This window comes from Atheta coriaria, unplaced genomic scaffold, assembly GCF_025399875.1.
Source record: "Atheta coriaria isolate IRGN ID8LTWV9N9 unplaced genomic scaffold, Caltech_Dcor_3.1 hic_scaffold_4_pilon, whole genome shotgun sequence".
Classification (NCBI taxonomy): Eukaryota; Metazoa; Arthropoda; class Insecta; order Coleoptera; family Staphylinidae; genus Dalotia; species Dalotia coriaria.
In genome coordinates this window covers 11,689,600-11,711,922 of record NW_027045446.1, presented here as the reverse complement: position 1 = coordinate 11,711,922, position 22,323 = coordinate 11,689,600, and the positions used below count along the sequence as shown (strand labels likewise).

The 22,323-nt window shown below is 36.2% G+C and overlaps 3 protein-coding genes, 1 long non-coding RNA gene and 1 other non-coding gene across 5 annotated transcripts; 3 read left to right on the top strand and 2 right to left on the bottom strand.

Moving 5' to 3' along the window:
• Positions 1-6,247: 6,247 nt before the first annotated feature.
• Positions 6,248-7,714, top strand: LOC135791053 (uncharacterized). The gene is made up of 3 exons (XR_010547907.1): positions 6,248-6,582; positions 7,071-7,253; positions 7,318-7,714. It is a non-coding gene; the product is annotated as an uncharacterized lncRNA (long non-coding RNA).
• A 2,351-nt stretch (positions 7,715-10,065) lies between these two features.
• Positions 10,066-12,174, bottom strand: BckdhB (Branched chain keto acid dehydrogenase E1 subunit beta). Its single transcript, XM_065300893.1, has 7 exons — positions 11,921-12,174; positions 11,419-11,699; positions 11,181-11,336; positions 10,949-11,120; positions 10,709-10,854; positions 10,565-10,651; positions 10,066-10,505 (listed from the first exon to the last, which is right to left on the bottom strand). The coding sequence occupies exons 1-7, from the start codon at positions 12,045-12,047 to the stop codon at positions 10,365-10,367; spliced, it is 1,110 nt and encodes a 369-aa protein (XP_065156965.1). The 5' UTR covers positions 12,048-12,174; the 3' UTR covers positions 10,066-10,364.
• A 137-nt stretch (positions 12,175-12,311) lies between these two features.
• Positions 12,312-22,030, bottom strand: LOC135790657 (centrosomal protein of 290 kDa). The gene is made up of 17 exons (XM_065300933.1): positions 21,700-22,030; positions 21,374-21,645; positions 21,044-21,316; positions 20,583-20,978; positions 20,353-20,528; positions 19,915-20,294; positions 19,685-19,850; positions 18,192-19,634; positions 17,524-17,815; positions 16,714-17,447; positions 16,463-16,657; positions 16,201-16,399; positions 15,403-16,140; positions 13,437-13,603; positions 12,768-12,975; positions 12,460-12,705; positions 12,312-12,400 (listed from the first exon to the last, which is right to left on the bottom strand). The coding sequence occupies exons 1-17, from the start codon at positions 21,995-21,997 to the stop codon at positions 12,365-12,367; spliced, it is 6,219 nt and encodes a 2,072-aa protein (XP_065157005.1). The 5' UTR covers positions 21,998-22,030; the 3' UTR covers positions 12,312-12,364.
• Positions 13,686-15,399, top strand: LOC135790656 (cytochrome P450 6a2-like). Its single transcript, XM_065300932.1, has 3 exons — positions 13,686-14,814; positions 14,891-15,142; positions 15,201-15,399. Exons 1-3 carry the CDS (start codon positions 13,701-13,703, stop codon positions 15,368-15,370), a joined length of 1,536 nt encoding a protein of 511 aa, XP_065157004.1. The 5' UTR covers positions 13,686-13,700; the 3' UTR covers positions 15,371-15,399.
• On the top strand, positions 18,016-18,134 carry LOC135791447 (U4atac minor spliceosomal RNA). The gene has a single exon (XR_010548049.1). It is a non-coding gene; the product is annotated as a U4atac minor spliceosomal RNA (small nuclear RNA).
• Positions 22,031-22,323: the final 293 nt, after the last annotated feature.

The window sequence follows — 22,323 nt, the reverse complement described above, 5'->3', positions numbered from 1 at the left end:
TGGACAATCACACTTGAATTGCCGAAATATGTTACAAGGTCCTCTTTTTGTCTATAACGCAATAGAAATATTGTTTATTATAAAAACATATTAGACCAATACATCAATACCAAGCTGTTTGTGTTTTTAATTAAAACACATCAATTCTCCTTAAATGAAAATGAAAATGAAAATTGAAATGAAACACATTTTTCATCTTTCTGCAATTTCCTGTCAAATTTTCAATCCAACCTTTATGCGTACCTCAATATATTGACAAAATCTACATTCCCATTAACTATGTATAATGTTATGATTTAATATTGAACGTTATTCATGTATTTTTTGCCGCACGCACTTCTTCTGCTTGCTGCGTGAGGCGTAATCTCATCGTGAGATCCCTTAGCAACAGGCAGTTGCCTTCGGTAGCTGCACGCTCCTCAAGGCAATGTCTCTTTCATGCCATCATCCCTTGACCCAGTTTGGTCCACGTGATGCTTCCGGCTTCCTTCTTCATCTGTGCTTCGTATCGACTTCTCGCGTAACCCCTTCCTATTTTTAGTCGTCGAAATAAATAATCATTGATTCGCTGAAATATATTTTTATCACAACATGCACCACATCCGTATTTAGTACTTATATACGAGTAGAACAAAAAAAAAACACAAAATAAATTTATGTAGATTAAACTCTATGTTGCCCGGCGCATTCACCACGCGATAAAAACACAATAACGTTTTGTTTCAACGTTATGAAGGGTTATGCGTCCGCAGCTTAGGACTTAACACACACGCCAAATCATTATTTATTTATTTTTTAATTTGAGTGTGGGCATAAACCGGTCTTTGATACAAATTTTCGAAAATTTTTCGACGGTTCTGAATGTTGATTGATGCAATATTTGCTCGCAGCGCTTCGCAATTGATTTTTTTTTAGCACAATTTGTGCAAGAAGCGTGCGCGTGTGCGCAGAGCAGAGATTGTCGCGAATGTGCGACCGAAATGTCAAGGCTGGTCGGTCGCGAAAGAACTGGCGGCGCTGTGCAGAGCTCCGGTTCGGACGACGATAGTGAAAGTTAGCGCGGAGTTAGCGAGACTTGAAGCAAAAGTGAATAAACGCGATACACGGCCAGATAAACCATTAGACGAGGTGCAGGCGACTTAAGAGTCTTAACAGTTTACGAGCGCATTAAAATCGAGCGAGTAAAATTAAATCGCATCCACTTTGTATCTACAAACACAAAATATGCAACAACAAAAAAAAAAACACGGTGTTTTTAGGTAAAACATATTTCGGTGCATTTTTCGTTAAAAATTTACAGCGTAATAAATTCATTACGTAATTATGTAATGCGCAAAATAGTTAGCAAGGTCATTCGAAATCCAAACAAACACTGAATGTGTATTTATTTCGCTTTTTATATTTGAAAATGTAGTTATAATCACATAGCGCCATGCAATCGTCAATAAATCATGTAAAACTATTGTGAACAAACAGTAATCGCTATTTATGTGTAAGTAATTAATAATAATTTGCCACATATAGAAAAGAAACAAAAAAAAATTTATCAAAAATTTGCATTTTTATGCTGGCATTTTGTGAAATTGTTCGTGAACTTTGTTATAAACGGGATAAACGAATTAAGAGCTTCCTGTTGCGCACAAGTGTTTCGAAATAAATTTCGTGTTAGCCGGCAGCAAATTAAATTCGTAATTTTAACGAAATTAAAGCGTAACATTTCGCGCATGAATTCTCTCATCATTTTGAGGTTAGATTTATAAATATATCGAGTATGAGACAAAAGTCACGTTCACAAATCCATATTTTTTCAATACACGCATTCATATTCATTATCTATTTGCATTCCGGTGGAAAAAAAAATTTCATTCGGAGAAATGTTAAATGCACACGCAGTGCAAATGTGTCATTCGTCGTCGGTGTCGCGCGCAGGAATTGTTTCATCCAGCGTGCGGACAGTTTTGCATACAGTCTACGCCTTGCTACACTTTTAATTTTATTAGTATTTGCGCACTCCAACGATTAGAATACGTTTAATATTCATTTTTACGTTTTATGAGAATGGAAATAGAATTTCTACAAAGTGAGCGTATAAAATGATTGATATTGAGTGGATTTATGCGAAAAATACGCGGATAACACTCTGTAAACATTTTTAAAATAAAAATTTGTAACATTTATCCGTTATTGCATTGTGCTACATAATTAATCTACAATGAAGAAATTAAAAGTCAACGCTTCAATGAAAACTAGCATGTTTTTACATTCTCATGAACAAATATGTTGCTGTTGCGACTTTGAGTTGTTTGTTTGTTAAATAATTATAGAGCTCTCGTGTGTTTCACATGCTTCACGATTTAACCCTCTGTGTGTGTTGATAAGTAGTCCATGTCCTAGTCCAACCAATTCTACATTTTGCTTTCGGGTGACACCTTTTGATTGATACAATATTAATGAATAACGGTAACGGTGATATCGACGAATTGAATTGTATAAACGAGGTTATTGTACCAAATACCAATTGTGTAATATAGTTGCTTTTGCGTTGTGTGTGCGTTCGATTCACTTTTCCTCTTTCGGTTTCTCTCCGATCGGCAAACAAAAAGTGTTGAGGTGTTAATTTATTGAAATATGTAAATTCACAAGTTGCAATTTCATTTCGTGGGGCAACAGCGTTTGTTGCTATGCCTGTTGGCTGAATTCTTAACTGGAACAGAATTAATAGAATTAAAATTGCGTTTTTAATGGAATTCTGAACTTTAAACGTGTTTATAATATGAAGTAAATTTTGCACATGCAATATTACATAGAAAAGTCATCTTTACCTTTCTACGTGTGTAAATTTAAATGTTAATTAAAATTTATTATTACTATTAAAGTATTAAAATATTTGTCGCCAGATTACTCAATTTTGTATGCTTATTAACTTGCGTAAGAAAAGTAAAAGGCCCAAATGACACATAAAAATAAATAATATTTAATTGCATTAGAAGGGCACACAGCGATGTTACCAAAATAACAAATCAACAAACAACAACATTTATTATTTATTATGATTTAATTAAAACACTAATCTTGATCTTGTTTTATTTAAACTTGGGTGTGGCCGGATTAAAACTTTAAAACGTGTTAAATAAAAAAATTATTTAATTCAAACGTAGCTAACAAAAAAACAACAAAACAAGATGTTTTTAAATTTTATTTTATCGATTTGCAAAGGGCGTCGAGAATCGCACCGCGCATAAACTAGTATAAAATGTGTCGAATGAAAACAACATGAAAATAAATTCTAATTTTATTGGACGCTCGTTTACTCGTTTACCCGTACACATTCCCAAAGCTGGCGAATTCGCCTACGCTCAAATGTTGTATTTTATTTTTTTAATTTAAATCACAACGACTGGTTTATTTAATTTATATTCGTAACAAAAGATTATTTTTTGGGTTCGGTTACATTTAAAAAACTGATTTTGCGAAGTGTAAAATGTGAAAATCAATGTGAACCAATACAACGCACGTTTTTTTTTTTTTTTTGGTTTCCAAGGCGTAATTACACCTGAAATCAGCCGAAAAGATCTGGATCATGGTCGATGGCCGGAACGCCCCGTTAAATAACGTCGTTGATAATTCCGATTGTCATTAACTTCGGACCTAGGCTAATGCTCGGCAATTCATCAAAATAGTTTTATTTTTAGTCCTCTCCGCTGAACTTTATATTTATAGAATAAAAGTGTAACACATTTCAGCAATATACAACGATTTTTTATGATGTGAAACTCAAATTAAGTATAAGCAATAGAAGCAAAGCGCAACACTACAATACGTATTTAGTTATTAGTTATTAACGTGTAATAGACTAGACCAAGGTTATTTGGGTGTGGTTGATCATGTATCGTGTGTTCACATACAAAACAACACCATTCAGCGCAAACATAAACGTAAACTGTGTTTTTCAATTGCAGAACAAAACGTTCTTCTCAACAGAATGCGCGATTTTTTTTCTTTTGTGTTGCCTCATTGCCTCTATTGCGTTTCGGAAAGTGCACCGTACAAAAGGTGTATCATTACGGTGCATTAATCGGGCCGACGTAATTTCATGCCGTTTGATAACTACATTAACATAGCACAAGTGCGTTATTAATCTAAGAAAGAAAAACCAAGGCGGAAGCATTCGATAGCGTCTTAATTGCATTCTAGCTTTAATAACGCATTTAATTATTTATTTATTAACAATTAGTTAATTATTAATTATTACACGAGTGTTTCGATTACGGTTGATTGCTTATTAGATTTAAATTTAAATTTTAATTGTTTTTCAAAAGCAGATTTTCACATTTGCCTAGAAATGGGAAAACCAAACATAATGTGAGTGTAAATCATGCGTTTCGCGAATAAGCCACGATCGTAAACAAAGTGCTGTATTACGTTAGCACACTGCAACAGAATTTATTACTTAATTAGTATTGTCACGTTTGAATATCGTAGATGAAGTGTTGCTCAAAGCTAATCTGCGTGCTTTGATTATGGTTTAATCACTATTTCTCTACTTCTACGTGGATACGTATATTCTCTTTGTTGTCTGTTTTAAACTGAGGCAATTCATTGCGTTAATGTTAATAGATTGCTGTGAGATCGATATTACTCTGGTTGATTATAACATAGGCAACCAAATTTACTCACAGTATGAAAATGTAAAAATTTCTTTTGGCAGTAAACAAATTTCTGCCTGAAGTTTGAGGCGTTTTAGCTTTAATCAGTTATAAAGTTCCTTTACATATTACCTTCATCCTAGTGATGCATTTAGGGATCTGTTTACTGCTTATCTAAGAGCTTCAGGCATCACAGCGCTACCTTGACGTAACCTAAAGAACAACAATACCCCCAACATGGACGACGGTGCAAAATGTCTGCGTTTAATTTTATGTAAATACATAAAATTTGTAAATTTGTAAATTTGTAAATATTAATGACGCCGCAATTTTTCTCAGTGCAAAAACAAGCGTATGTAAAAAACAAAACATTTTTTATATTATTCTATGTCTTCTTCTTCTACAACTTCTACTTCTGCTGATTTAATTAAAATTTTAAGCAAGTCATTATTTTGAACAACAAAAGTTTGAGCATTTCGAGCCAACCCCTTTGTTGTTCTAGAATTACACGACGAATTGCACCTTCAACGAAGTTATGAAATATTCAGAATGATGGGCATGTTTTAATAGTCAATACTGCCGCTGATAATAAGTGCAGCGATGTCGGCTAATAACCGATTGTGAGCGGGGAAAGCACATCATCGATCGTCGACGAACCATCAAACAGTATTAGTAGCCTACAAGTAGCTACCTACAAGTAGGTATTATTAAACTGTTCGAGGAACTCATTTTTAAACGATTACTACGATGTTTATTCATATTTGATCGAAGAAAGAAGTAAATATTTGCGTTCGCGCAAGCGGTGTTGGGGAAAAATTGTCACCGTGAAGCGAAATTTTATGTAATTTATTCATTAAACGCTTTTGCGTGGGCGAATTAAATTATAATCGTGCTCGACGTTGTACGGCATGTTTACGCAGGATAAAACACGCTAAATCAACACTGGGGGACAATTTGAACAAGAAAAGCGCAAAAGTTAGGTTATTTTTTGTTGAAATCAAGGTTATGTTATGTTTTGTTGTATTACAGACTATTTAAAAACTTATTTCGTACAACACTTGATAAAAATACATTTAAAATGTTTTAAAGTCATTTAAGTAAATTTTTATCAAATGTAGTGTGAGTGTAGTTATAAATACATCCGTTTAATTTGATTTATTACAAATTAATGCGTCTTTGAATCTATTTATAGATGATTGAAGAAAAAGATATTGTCGACATCTCACGCCATCCTTGTTGGCGTCTATCTCAATGAGAGATTGTGAATTACGAGAAAATGGTGCAACATACAAATACTCGCATATAGTCAGGCCAGTCAAGTATGATAACTGACATAACATGCAAAACTGTATATAACACTGAACTGAACCTTGAACTGATTTTCATTATTACGTCAACCTGACCTAAATGAGTAAAATTAAGACATTATCAGTTAATTTAAGTAAAATGGCAATTTCCACTCGTAGATTATACAAAACGGGCAGTGTTTATTTGATATTGATCATTGATGAAAGAATGTGAATTATTAGCAATAGCGAATCATCTCAACATGCAATGGCTCGCGCCTCACAGCCGCCGGACGGCCAATGACGACGCATTTCAATAAAGCGTTTTAAAACGATACGATATGCGCGCAATTCGTTTGATACGCCACATTTAATAGCGAGTAATTGTTTCGAGGCGATCGTCGGCATCCGACTTAACGGCAAATCAATCACGTGGTCATTATCGTGTGCGGGGCGACCGGAATTTCGTGGTTTTCTTTCCCAGTTTGCTACTTTCCTATTGCAATCTTTCGTCTAATTCGACCGGCATCAGTCATACGTGAACTAGTTACCAAACTATTCTAATAATCATCATCAAGGGTTAAACCGTCTTCTACTTCTGGATATTTTATAATATAATATGAATATACGGTTAGCATTGTTATTTGTGGGTGAGTAAAATTGAAAAATTTTAAATTTTAAAATTTAAAAACGTAGAAATGCATGCGATTTCTTTTATTTTGATAATAATGGCGCCATAAATATTGTTTGCAACAAATCAGCATGGCGAATCTTTACGTTCGCAGACGTCGTGTAATTAATCAATGTGTATACTCGCTGGATTTGCATCATCGTGTGTCAATTTTCGGACGCTCATCAATATATTTAGAACGGCCGACAAATAGCATTATTTGTCATAACACGTACATGAGAAATAAATTAATTGCTCAATATTCTGTCCCTGTCAAACAAAAGTGAATGCTGTATGATGGTTTCGTAAGTCATTTCTAATCCACTCCAGGCGCCTATTTTATTATCGTGCGGAGTTAATTTTAACTTCAAATTTGGCAACGGACAAATCAATCAAGAGCGCACGCAGCAAAAATTAAGCTCAATTCTGATACAATTCAACCTTAAAGTTAAAATATTATTGTTACAGGGCTTGTGTCCACTGGTGCATTTGCCGCCCCACCAGCAAGTGGACTTTCCGGCGGTATGCCTTGTTTTGGTTCGCCGTGCGATTTTAATTCAGGACCTGTTTGCGTCGTGGACGATTCTGGTGTTCCGATGACATTTTCAAGCAGCTGCATGGCCGAAATACAATACTGCCGCTTTGGAATATGTATGAATTATACTTTAAAAAAAAAAAACTACTTAAAAATATAAAATTTACATTTTTTTTCCAGATTACGCTGTTGTAAAACATGGGGAGTGTTGAAATGTTGGCATATTTAATAAACTGCCCCGGGGACGTCAAGATGCACAAACAGAGGACGTAGATCTATTTGTGCACACGCTTTTTAGTTTTGGATTAGATGTACTCGTAGGTTTATACATAATTGGTACAACTTGGGAGCAATAAAAAGTTTTTTGTAGCGCGCTTAGCTTTTGCAAATTGAAAAACAAGTTTGTTTTGTTTGCTGTAGAGGTATACAAAATTATGGGTGTAAATGTAGGTGCTACTTATTTATTACTTATATGTCGCGGGTCAGTATTTTTTCGTAGGTCGACAGTGTACGGGTATGTTGAAATCGTAATTAAGTTTTAATGACGTAATAAAGAGGCTAAAGCATTTTAATTAAACGACAATTATTCCTATGGTTAGAATTGACCCCATCACCCTGACGAAAATTTGGGAGCGCCAAAGGTAATTAATTAACAAATTTGCATGCATCGCGTAAAAAATCAATCTGCAAACGGATTCCTAATAAAACCAGCGGTAATAAAACGCCAAACACGTTTGAAATTTTGCAATTCTGGTAAATAAAACTTTGAAATTTGCATTCATTAATAATAATCGTCTTTATTTAAAAGTAAAATTTTCAAAATTTTGGAGCGCAAATTGTGTTACTTGACATACGTAGGTAATAATTTATCAAAAAGGTAAAATGTGTAAAATTTACACAAAGAAAACACAAGTAAAATACTAAAATAATCATTTTTAAAAATAAATAAATATTTAACACACAATAGTATATCAAGTGCGCTAAACGGGCGCATGCTTCACCCCGTGACTAAAACCCGTGACTAAAGTACTTTAGCCATGACCGTGTTTAAAGTACCTCAAAACCGTGGAAAAACTGGAAAAACAATAGGTAAAATAATTAATTTCATAATACAAAAGACATATTTGTATCAAGGTCACGTAAAAGTGATTAAAATATTTCTCTCAGTCTTTCACTATAGTTAAAGTTAAATTAAATTAAAACGTGTACAAGATTCATTTGATATCTGTTGACTAAAACACATCGCGTGCCAAACACGAAACACATTCGAATTCTTCATCGCGTGCCAATATTGTTCTGTTTTGTATCTCATCCGTCATATACAGAGCGAATGTAAACAAACATATAAAAATAGCATTTACTTAATAAGTGTTTCTTTCCAGCAGTACAAATACAACAACAATTTCTACGTAATATTTAGATTATACAAGCAATATTTACGATGAATTAATAACGCCGGCTATTGATTCAGTTAATTACGGTTCATCACTGGATTTACTTTACTTATAGATATATTAGTTACGAATCATTTACATCCAATGAGAATGCGCTAAATGACTAACTAAATGGCAGCGTTTAGAGTGAAGGAAGCGCATCGGTTATTTGTTCGATTGAATGAAATTGATTTAAATGGTCACTTAATGATTTATACCGAACACATCGTTTCACACGTGTTTGACCTTCACCGATTAACACAATGACAGTAAAAGAAAACGAGATATTACTGAATAGTTTGCATTGTAACGAAGGGACGAGTTAAATGGATCTTGAATACTGAAGAGCAAGAATAACAGCAACGTGCAATGCTGATACATTTACAACGTTACTACACACTTAAAACACACCCATTTTTGTGTTACGAAATCATTCATGGAGTTATTGCGGCCACGATGAGTCGACACAAAAGAAACCATGTGTAATGTGAGTTAATGCGAATAACTGCTTAAGATATTAGTAATTAAAGTGTTATATGACTTTAAAATTATACAAATTAGGAATTTTATTACATATTTTCACATTACAAACCTCAAAGAGCAAAAATAAAAGTTGTAAGTAAAGTTTTGTGCTAGAAAATGATAAAATACTAAAATGGAATATATTACCAGTCGTTAGTAACAAATGTACGTCAACTATCAGTTATTATCTTGTGCCTACAAGTTTGGGTTTGTGTTTGCGCCAAACTTTTTTGTGGTGCGATAAAACCAAGCGCCGACAGGATAAATAAATGCATTCGAATAAACATTTGGAGTGGAATTGCCTGAAGGCGATTGGGACGGTCGTTTACCGCAAAGTAAACCAAAGACAAAATAACGCGATATCTAATCACAGCAGTTACTTAATTTTGAAGTTTTCCGTTAAAGTATAATTAAAACTATTGATTAATGTATTGTCTAATCATGGACATACGTTTATGGAATTTACATGTTACTCAAACAAAATAATTAGAGACCGACCGAAATTTCGGTTTCGGTTTCGGCCAGTTTCGGCCAATAATTCTAGTTTCGGCATCAGTTTCGGTTTCGGCCACACCGAAACTCACTTTTCGTGAATTGTCGTGCGTCGCTCGGATAACTTCGCGGCTAATGGCGGTCGTTACTTGCCATCTCAGTTCGCTCATAGAAACTTAAATTAATATTATATTAAGTATCAAGTGACTAAACGGGGACTTTACTCACGAGATGGATTTTGTATCAAAAAAACCTGGAAAAACCGGCGATGTGTAGGTAGTAGTAGAAAAATATGTTTATGTAAATTAGTTTCGGTTTCGGTTTCGACCGAAACTGATTGCAGGGCCGAAATTTCGGTTTCGGTTTCGGCTAAAATCCAGTTTCGGTCGGACTCTAAAAATAATGTTAGCCATTTAATTATTTTATTATTGGTGTAAATGTTAATATTAATATGTAGTCAATAGCCAATAAAACAATAATAAATCATTGTAACGTATATTTCATCTAAGAAAATTTCATCTGTGGCTTGCTCACTGGACGGCAAGAAAAGGAAGTGGCACATATACGATCTTTTTACGAGCTCCGAAATGATTAACGAACAGTATCTTTATTTGCGCACCACTTACCTCCCTGTTCTTTTACGATGCGCCTAAAAGCAATAATTGGGCGATGGCACTTAGTTGAATATTTTATGCGTTCGTGTTTAACGATCGCAGAAATGTATCTGACAAATAATGGCAAAAAAACACATGGCGAGTTACAATTTGAGCAAGGTTAGTATTAGTAATCTATGAGATCTTTGACACCCTGCAAACAACGCCATTTATCCGGGAGGTAGAAGGGTTCGAAGACATGTGGAAATGGCGTGTCAAAGCCTGTCACTCTGCTTACTGGAGCTTCCAAGTGTAAGAAACAATCTTTCTGTAAATTATGAATACAATCATCACCTAAAGAATTATTTTAATATTTAATTGTCAAACCTGAATTGTTGCAGCAAGTTCTGCACCAAATCCGCCTGTCAAAGGTGCTTCATGAGCTATTAAAACTCTTCCGGTCTTTTTCACAGACTAAAAAATTGGTTAAAAAATGGTTTTAAAAGAAATTTGTAAGTTTTGCGATTGTACCTGACAAATAGTTTCCCTATCCCATGGTAAAATTGACACAAGATCAATAACTTCACATGAAATATTAAATTGTTCCTTTGCCATTTTGGCGACCTCCAGGAGCACATAAATCTGCGTCCCCCATCCGACCAGTGTAATCTGCGTGCCTGTAAATTCAATTTTCAGTGTTTTATTTGCAACAGACGGAACACGAATCCTACGGTAGTATCTTCTCTAATATCTATACAGTTCTTAGAATACCTTCGCGTAGGATGTCGGCTTTGCCCAACGGCAGGACGTAATCTCCGGTCGGGACCTCTTCCACCGCAGCGCGATACAACGTTTTTGGTTCGAGAACAAGGCAAGGATCCGGCTCCCGAACGCAAGCTAATAATAATCCCTTGGCTTTGATAGGTCCTCGAGGTACAACAACCTGAAGAAATTCATATTTAATCAATACATTTATAATATTTAGCAAGATAATTAATGATACCTTCATACCAGGCGTATGTGCAAAATAAGCTTCAGGGCTTTGCGAGTGATAAAGCGCGCCATGTCCGACTGCTCCGCATGGTGCTCGAACTGTCAGACTACCGCAATTAAATTGATTTCCGCTTCGGTACCGACATTTCGCCGCCTCGTTCACCAGCTGGAAAATGCACTCAAATTAATCCTGGTTCGTCTGCTGCAACTGCACTGAAGCAGGTTGCCAGGCGCATCTCAATACCGACCTGATCGAATGCCGGAAATATGTAATCCGCAAATTGAATTTCCGCTATTGCCGTGGCGCCCACATTCGCAACTCCAATTCCGAAACCGACGATGCCCTGCTCGCAAAGCGGCGTGTTAAATACACGATCTTTGCCGTATTTCGCCTGCAAGCCCATTGAACAACGAAATACACCACCGAAGGCGACATCCTCTCCGAACACCATTGCGGTCTCATCGGTTTTCAACGCAATATCCATCGCATTGTTTATGGCTTGAAACATATTCATCTTTTGCTTTTCACCTAAAATTAAATGCATATTCAAATTTACCGCTTGCATTTTAAGTTTAAGTAGGCAACTTGTTGTGTTTATTGCGCATGTGTAACTTACTTAATACAACAGCTGATTTATACATGCGCACGCACGTAAGCAGCAACCAATTGGCATGCTTCACATATCGTAGTGATTTTACTACTTAAGTAACTTAAAGTAAGTTATAGAAACTTTAATCCAAGGTACTTACCAGGAATATCACATTTCTCGTCGGGTTGGTAGTTGAAATGTGTCCTCTTTGCAAATAAATTGTATAGAATCCGTACATCCTGCGCTTTCCTACCGAGCAGCTCAAGTCGAACTTTATTCAAAGCCATTTTCTAGTGACTGAGGCCTAGCAACCGCGTCTAGATCGTCTCTCGTGAAAGCGACAACACTACCACACCACAACCAGCAGCACGTTACTTATCACCGTGTTTCTACTATATTACAACTGAACCGTTCGCGACCTTGCTCAGCGCACTCCGCAGTGCTACCAATTCGTGTTTAAATACATTAACATAATAACAAACTCATGCCGGTAATGAACCGGCAATTGAATAGAAATGTAAGCGAATAGAAGTGTAAATGAAACCAACCAGTGCATTTAAAACTTTTATTTAAATTAATTAATATAAAAATGACGTAGAATTAATTATTTTGAATCAATGATTCCCTTTAGTGTGCTCACCTGAAATAATTGATTTTTAACGATATTTTAATTGAACAAAATTGCAGACAATTGTTTACCTGATCCAGGAGAGCTTTTTCTTTAACAGCAGCTCTCTGTAAAAGAATCTTCACTTTTTCTAAAAGTTCCCCTTTATATTCTAATTGCTCTCGCACAGCGTTCAATTCCTCTCTGGCTGAACCGTCAAGTGCGTGTTGCTGTTGGGCTGCGTTTAATTCTTTTTCTAGACTTGTTACTTTGTCTACTTTTTCGTCGTACTGCTGTTTGAGGCGATTATATTCTCTTTTGAACCGATCTCCAGAATTCTACAATTGTCAAAAATGTATTTTTTATATTTATAAATTGCATTTCGTATTGTATTTCTTACCGTGCGATCAAATGTTGTACAGGATCGTGTATTACCATTCGCTAATCGTTTATTTTCCACTTGAAGTTTTTCTACTACTCTTTTCAGGACTAATACTGTACGTTCCAATTCAGAAATACGTTTTGTTTCTGTGGAAGCAGTATTACCACTAGTTGTAGAAACGGTTTGATCAACTTCCGAATTCTTGGATTTTAAGAGTTTTATATAACTAAAATATAGATTATATACTTTTGAATATTTATATTTATATGCTTTCTAAATGTTATAATTTATTTATTTTTGTTAATTACCGACTATTCCATTCTTCAAACACTAAATTCCATAAAGCAATCGCATTCATTATGTGCATTCGAAAGAAAACAAGTAGAAAGTTTATTAACAAATCTTTTAAAAGCAATAATTACGATGAACGAGTTACATATACATAGTATAAGCATGTGTGCACATAAAAATAAAGACGGAAAAGATTACTTTACTTTCACTCCGATTTTGTCTGCTAGAAGAACCTAATGAATTGATCTCGCAATCAAACCTGCTGAGTTCACAACTAACAACCAAACTGATCGTACGTGTATTATACGCGTGTGCAAAAAGAGTACTTACGTGCATACTCATTGTTAAACAATACCAAGAAGAAGATAAAACAATACAGTGTGTGTCATTACTTACTTTTCTAAATAGTTAATCTGTTCGCGAAGGTGAGGAACTTCATTGGTGGATTTTTCTAAGTCCAGACGCATATCAAGTGCTTCAGCTTCCAATCGAAGGTTTGCTTTCTGAAGAACTGCGTTTGTGTTTTGTACGCGTTCCATTTCGGCACGCATTTCGCCGCCGCCCTGTGGTGCCAAAGACAATGTTAGACAATTTTCTATTTACTCGCAGTGCAGAATAAAAATTGCAGTTTGGTTTTTGCTGCAGGTAGACATTCGCAAAATGCTCGTCCTCGTCGCAGCAGTGCTCATCGTAGTGATATATTTTTATTACAAAAATGCATTCGCATATTGGGAGCGTCGTGGTGTCCCTACACTGCAACCATCTTTCCCATTCGGTAACATGTTTCGCGTTGTGGTCCGCATGGAAAGCGTCAACGATAAAGTGTGCGAAATATACAACAAAATGAAAAGTGCAGGATATAAATACGCTGGAATATATTTCTTTTCACGTAAAGTATTCCTCGCAATTGATCCACAGTTAATAAAATGCATATTGGGTAAAGATTTTCGTCATTTCAACGACCGAGGTATTTACTACGATGAAGAAAATGATCCGGTTAGTGCACATTTATTCTCCTTGAGTGGACCGAAGTGGAAAACTCTACGAAGTAAATTAACACCGGCATTCACAGCTGGCAAAACAAAGTATATGTTTGATGCTATCAAAAGTTGCGGTGATGATATGGTACAACTCTTGGAAAATCTCATGAAACTAGATGAGGATATAGAAATAAAAGATATTCTCGCCCGGTTTACCACAGATGTAATTGGTTCATGTGCGTTTGGCATTGAGTGCAACAGTTTGACCAACCCAAACGCCGAATTCCGTGAAATGGGACGACGTGCTTTCACACAAACCCCGGGCGATGTATTTAAAATGGTCATCATTCGCAGTTTCCCGAAATTGGCGAAACTCTTAAAGCTAGGCGTATTTTCCCCACGAGTATCAAGATTCTTCCAACAAGTCGTAGAGGATACTGTTAACTTCAGAGAGCAGAATAATGTAACTCGGCCGGATTTTCTACAGCTGTTAATTCAAATGAGAGGTGATGCTTCATTAAACAATTTACACAATGATGGCAACAACCACGCAGACGAGACTTGCGGGGATGGATTAACGATGAACGAAATTGCGGCGCAGGCTTTCATATTCTTCCTGGCAGGCTTTGAAACGACTTCTACGACGATAAGCTTTGCTCTGCTGGAGATGGCATTAAACCCAAGCATTCAAGAACGCGCACGCAGCGAACTTGCAGATGTATTAAACAAACACGAGAATAAATTAACTTATGACGCTGTCGGGGAACTACAATTTCTGGAGACTGTTGTATTAGGTATTTAATTAACCTTCAGAGAGAATTAAACAAAGCATTGTTTAGCATCTGTTATATAGCTGCTTGTTATTTACAGAATCATTGCGTAAATATCCACCAGCTCCGGTCTTTCTACGCAAGTGCACTGAACGTTACCAAGTTCCCGGAACAAATGTGTATGTGGAAAAAGGCCTTTCAGCGCTTATTCCAGCAATGGCACTGCATCGCGATCCTGATTTCTATGAGAATCCAGAATGCTTTGATCCAGAACGCTTCAATGAAGCCAACCGTCACAAGATCAAGGAACACGTCTTTTTGCCTTTTGGAGACGGCCCGAGGATTTGCATAGGTAATACTATCACTATTCACGATATAAACGTAAAATATTATGACTGGTATCATTTTAGGAATGCGTTTTGCAATGGTTCAATCGAAACTTGCGCTTGCGCAGTTTCTGCAACATTATTGCTTTACTCTAAGTGAGAAGACGCAATTACCGTTGAAAATGGAAACAAAGGGAATTGTGCTAACTCCCATCGGTGGCATATGGTTGAAATTTCCAAAAAGTTCGCTTTAAAGTTGTATTAAACAAATATAAACTGTGCTTACCTTTGCAGACATTTCTAGAATTGCAATTTTTCTTTCTTGCGCTTCGAGTTTATCCTGCAACATGGCAGCGCTAAGCGCACCAGAATGATTCTGCTGCTGTTCGAGCTTTACTCTCAGAGTGCTAATTTCCGCTGTGAGTTTAAGGTTTTCCGCTTCCAGCGCCGAATATATTGCAAGACCACTGCCATCCACTGCACTTGTCGTCACGTTTCCTTTGAGATTTTTAACTCGTACTTCCAGATTGTGTTTCTCTCGTTCCAGACGTTCAATAAGCATCCGATAACTGGAGCAGGTCTGTTGTATTTTTTCGCATTCTTCGGTTTTCTCCCTCAGTTTGGCCTTGGTCTTTTCAGCCGTCTGCTGCCAGTACTTGAATTTGCTCCATTTATCGAAGTCTGCCGTGACTTTGGTCTTGTGCGCCTCGTTGAGGGCGACTTCTCGCTCTAGTTTCTCGCGGAGTTCACTGACTTCCTTTTCTAGGGATTGATTTTTCTTAGTCAATTGCTGTTCTTTAGTGGGGTTTGTATCGCTGCGTGCTGACATCGCAGGCCGCTTCATCAACTGCCCTTTAAGATTGCGAATCTCTTCGCGTGCGGACTTCTCACGCCCCAGCAGCTGTTCGCAACGATTTTTTAATACTTCCTGTTCGCGCAAAAAGTTCTCCTTTATTTCTGCGAAATTTTCTTCACTACGCACGCTTGTAACGGGTTGACTGCTTGATTTTCTGCGCAATTCCGTCTAAATAAAACAAAACGAAACAAAAAACAGTTTCATTACAACCCAAGTCATTAAACAAACCTTTAGTTGTCGCATCGTAATCAACAACTCATGTATTTTATTGTCTTTGTCTTTGAGTTCCTTTTCGATGTTTGGCCGGAGATCTACAAAGTCTTTCTTGTATGCGTTAATGTACAGTTGTAAAGTTTTCACTTCGCTACGCCATTTTTCGCACTCTCCTTTGTATGCTTCGAGCTCATTTTTATGTTGCTCTTCCAGTCTGAAAGAAGACAACGGTTTGAGTACGCTTTTATGTAGTCGAAAGTAATAGATAAACATTTACTGGACTCGTAATTCGTCGACGCTCTGCAGCCTGTCGTTCGAGAGCGTTTTCCAACGAACGCATTCCTCTCGGCTGGCTTGCAACTGTGTGCTGAGAGTACTCACGGATGTTTGCAGTTCCGTCGTCAGCTTTTCCAAAGCATGGACCTGCTGAATATAATATTCCACTGCGGCACGCGCTGGCTTTCCTTGTTTCCTACGCGAAAATATTTTCACAATGATAAAAATTAGATCTCTGCGAGCATTACTTACGCTTCCGAAATGTGCTCTTGTTGTTGTTGTAAAAGTTGCGCCTGTAACTGTTTCAATTCCTCTTGAAATCTTGCTGCAGCTAAGCTGTGTTCATCGCGATCATTTTTCAGCAACGATTGTAGTTCAAAAATAATACGCTCTTTTTCTACCACGGTTTGTTGAAGTTGATCAATGTTGGACGTTTCTTTTGCTTCTAATTTGTTCTGTTGCATTTCTAGAATGTGTTTTTCGTAGAAACTAATCTGGCTTTGCTTGTCGCCCATTTGTTGTCTTAGTAAACTAATACACATTTCAAGTTCTAAATTTTTTTGCTTCAAGCGTTGCAATTCATCGCAACGCGCACGAATTTCATCATCCTTTTTTTGTATTTCCGCTTGAAGACGATTACATGTTTGTTGACAATCTTTCTCTTCCTTCTCAAATGATGCTGATGTTGAGTTTAAGTTAAAAGACGTTTGGGTATGCGCGTGTTGTGTATCAATGCTTTTCATTACAGGTGTAATTTCGATAACATTCGCCGGCGTCGTTCTCAATTGCGTCGAACGCGACCGGAAAGCATTGCTCGGTTCGTTCGCTTCCATCTGGTATTGCGTTTCGCTGCTCTCGCGTAAGCACAACGTCTGCAGCAGTTCGGCCTCCAGCTGTGCAATTTGCTCCTCCTGATCCTGCAAACGCACGGTGGCATGCTTCAATTGCGCCTCCTTAAATTCAGCCTGCCGGCGACATCGCAATTCCTGCAAGAAGAAAATCGATTCAATTGCACCATGATTATGCATTTGTCTCATTTGTGTTGGGACAACACACTCATACCTGCAGCTGCACATTCGTTTTATCCAAGAACCACTTTTCCAGTGCTCTCGCCTGCGCATCTCCATCCCTTATCAATTGATTGAGTTCGTTCAGCACGTCCGTCTTCGACTCCAATATCTCTTTTATCAGCCGACAATCGAATTCGATTTGCTCGGTACGCTCCATTGTCTCGTAAACGAGTTTCTTTTCTTTCACAATGTCCCTAATCTTGGAAACTAAATTTTCTTGTGATGTATAAGGCACATAGCCTAGATAATGATTTCGTTGTTGTTTTATTATTGATTCCAAATGGCTAAAATGGGTGAATTATGAATTTTTAAAATCTGTAGCTTATTTTTTTTATTTAGTAGCTCAAAACGTAACGCTCCCGGCATCTAGTGAACAAGTTTTAAACCTAAAGCGTTACAGAAAGCTAAATGTAGGGGACGGGCATAAAAGTTCTCATACAGCTTTATAACGGTTTGGATAAAATAGCGGCATGTACCTGCCTCGACCTTCCTTGTTTAGGGGAGCGGAATGCACCTATGAGCGTTTAGTGAGGTCATTCATGCTGGCACCTATATAATTCCCGCACCCATTGCTAAATGCATTCGAGTGCAATTTTTGGAGGGCCTCTTTACTTCACAGAGGCTTCATACAAACCAATAAAAAACATAAACAGAAATTACCTATTTTTTCGACGTAATGTTTCGATTGTACTCTTGAAATTTCCATTGCCCTTTAACAAACTAGAAATTTTCTGGTTCATTTCCTGTTTGCAGTCGGTTAATTCCGTGACCATTTCGTCGAGCTTATTCCGAACCTCAGTCTCGGCCATACGTGCCATCACCACATCAGTAGACAAACGAGCGATCACAGCCTTGTCGTCGCCTGTTGCTTGCAAATCGACAACCTGATGGCGCAAACTGTGGCATTCGTATTGATCCAGGTTGGACCAAAGCGTGCGTGTGGCCATGTCCTTTCGCAATACGTTCAACTCATCCTGCAACGCGCTAACATTGCCTGCATGACGCTGGCATTCATCAACAAGTCGATCACGCTCTGCTTGCGCAGCATGGAACAACGCTCCATCCACATAGTGCACAACTTTGTCTTCGAGAATTTTCACGCTCTCTTGCAGCGAGAGATTTTTCTGCATTAGTTCTCCATTGTATTTTTGATACTCTTGATGGCGTTCCTCTGATTTTGCCAATTGTTCTTTTACTAATTCGTATAAACTGTTTGTGTGATTAGCGCGTTGCCGTTCTGTGGTTTCGTTTATTTCTGATTGAGCTAAACGTTTTTGCAACTCTCCAATATCACTAACACCGTTTATTTGAGATTTCACTTCTAGTAATGTCTTCGATAATTCCTCTTTTTCACTTTCTAACAATACAACTTGTTTTTTCAATATTTCTACTTCATTATTTGTCACAACAGATACATCTTCAATTGTTCGCTGCAATTCACGTTGCTTTATCAACATAGCATCATAATCATTCTGTAGCTTGATTACGTCATCCGGAAAAATAAACTTTTCATTTGCAGCCAGTTCTAATTTTTCAATATGTTGTGTTAATTCCATATTAACTTCTTTCCACTTATTTACTTTTCTGGAACACTGTTGGGTTTCTTCAAGCAACTGATTTTTTAATTTATTAATTTCATTTTTATAACGCATCTCCAAATTATCCATGTGTAGCATTTTACGATTCATGATGACTAGTTTTGCTGATGCCTCTACAGCTGCTTTAATTTTCACTTCATCTTCTGTTTCCGGATCAGTGAGAAGTTTGATAGTTGCTAGTTGTTCTTCCATTGCTGCATTCGAAGCGATTAATTCTTTCATTTTATCTTCACTCGCCAATAAATCGTCTTCCCACTTAGTTTTTTCATCATTGTATTGATTATACAAAACACCAACTTGTTCCTGAACAAGTAAAAACTCTTTTTTATACGTCTCGAGTTTCTCAACAAGTTTTACATTGGTTTCATCATCAACTCCGTAATTCTTTAAAACGTTTATGAGATGATTGTTAAGATTAGCTATTGCAGCAGCATTTGATGAATCTAATTGATTATCAATTGTTATCAAATGCAAAGCTCTTTCTTTATAATTATCCAAATCTTCCCTAAAATATTTTTTTGTGAAATAAATTGATATAAATTATAATTATTATACCTGGCTATACGTAATTGATCTCTAAGGGTAGTATTGCTTCCCTGCAGGGAATGAACTTCTGCTTGCAGACGCATTGCCGGATGATACCAACCGGAAACATGCTTTGCGTCAAGTGCTCTCAACAGGGAGACCAGCGTTTCCGATTTGATTTCCCTCGGCGAGGTTTCTAAGCAATTGAAAATATAATTTATAGGTTTACAACTCATCATTCACGATTATCCTTATCATACCTTGCTGTGTTTGAATACTATCAAGAATTTCATGTAAACCTTTTCTCAGAGCATCATTTTCTTCTAAAAGTGCATTGTATTCCGATTTAGTTGCATCAGCCATTTGTACATTTTGTTCTTCAGTTTGTTTAGTGCGTAAATTAGAAACATTTATTTCTTGACCATCTACAACCGGTGTTTCACCTAAATCTAGTAACTGATCACTTAAATTCGAAATAATTTTAGATAACTTTTGAACTTCCACACGATATTGAAGTTTTTCTTCTTCGCTTATATCCAGTTTATGTTTAAGTTCATCAAATAGTTTCTTATTACGTTTTTGTTGCGTATTAACACATTTCGTACTTATAAAATCATCTTCTGTAAGTCCTAATCGGTCCCTGGATGTAAAGCATGATAAATATAGTAAAATGTTTTGTTATTACAAGTTTTTTTTACCTTAAAGTGGCATTTTCTCTTTCAACATTATCTGACACACTCCTGAGTTTATTATAACTTCTTACCAAGTCAGATAACTTCTTTTCGTTTGTTCTTTTCTCTGATTTGATTGTTTCTATTTCTTCTGAGAGTTTTTGCACATTAGGATCTTCAATTTTTTGTATCAACTCGTTAATCTAAAACACATTTATGTCAGTGTCTTTTTTTTCTTCTAACATAACTAAATTTACGTCATTTTCTTTATCTTTCAATAGTTTGGTTTGATATTGAATGTCTTCTCCCAATTCTTGACTACGTTGATGAGCAGCCCTTAGTTGTTTCTTCAAGTCTCTGCTCATGACATTTATCTTTTCACACTTTTTATTGTACATGTCTCTTTCTTTTGTGACTTGTTTCAGAACTTGAGTTGACTTCAACATATCTTTTGTGGCCTTTTCAAGTTGCTTCTGTAAGCGTATTATGTTTTCTTCGCGTTCTGCTAGAGCTTTTTGTAACAAACCAAGTTGAGTTTCATCTACAGGCAGCAAACTCGTTGAACTTTTCGAACTGGATGGGCGTGTGGGAGAAGTTTGATTAGTTTTCGACTTTAATTGATTAATTTCTTTGTTTTTTGTTTCAAGCACTCGCTGCAAAATGTAGACAATGTTAATTAAACAAATAACACCGGAAGAAATAAAAATGAATGATCTACCTTCCAATCTTCTATGCGCGTATCAATTTCATTTGCAAACTGATCAAACTCTATCTCCCTGGATTTTTTTTCTTCGAGTAACTTTTCGATTTGTTCTTTGTAACTGCTGTTTGCTAATTGCATTTTTAAATAAGATTCTTTTGTTTCATCAATTTGTACTTGAAGTAATTTATTATCGTCTACCAAAGAATCTATTTTGTCTGTTGCATCAGAAAGATCATCCCGTAATGAAGACAATTGCGCACGTAGTTGTAAATTATCACTTTCTACATTCTAAAATAACAACAAAGAAATAATCTATTAAATTTAATAAAAAATTTTTATAAATACTTCTATATCTGTTAAAAGTTGAGATATTTGAGTGTTTTTCTGTTGTACATTCTCCATTAAATTTCTTTGTTGATCTATGACTGTTTCTGAAATATCGGAAGCACTATCATCTCTCTGGTGAACATTACGTAATTCTTTTTGTAAATATACTCTTTCTTGTTCCAACATTTTTATTTTCTCTTTTAACTGTTCGTTTTCATCTTTGTTTGATTCTACATGTTTTTGTAGTTTACGATATTTGGTTTTAAGTTCACGATATCTCATATCTTGTGCTGTAAATAAACCAACGTAATATTTAGATTTATAATTAATTCAAATATAATCACCATCACTATCTAATGACTTCCTAGATCGACTGCTTCTATCATCAGATTCGCGTGTTTTGGCTTCCTCTTCTGCTTGCTTCACGGCCATCTCATCTAATTCGGCGAGGAGCGCTTCAACTTGCTCCGACTTGTATTTCATTATCTCTTGACATAAACGTAAAAGTGCTGCGTGTTTTTTCGCATCGACTTTTTCGTTAGTGAAATCGTACCAGCCAATTGTATTGAGTAACTCATCTTTTTTGCTTTCTTCTAATTCATCGGCATTTTGGGCCATAGATAATATATATTTCCAATCCATATTGCTGTTTTAGTACAATTATATTATTACAAAATTCTCTAGTCAGAGGTTGATCATGCACTGACAGTGTGTTTGTATTCAACGATACATTCAAACAACGGGGTGAGTAATCGTTGCGGAGCAACTTGTTTGTTCGATACAAACAATATTTTTACACCTTCTTACTAGATGCGCTTTATAAATAATTAATCGGAAAATTGAAAAGGATATATAAATGTTAATAAGTTTGTTCTTTAAGATATAAAATATTTACGACTTGTGCGCTTTATTCATACATAAACAAAGAGGATAACATTTAATATTTAACTTCGGTTGCCTGAAAATTG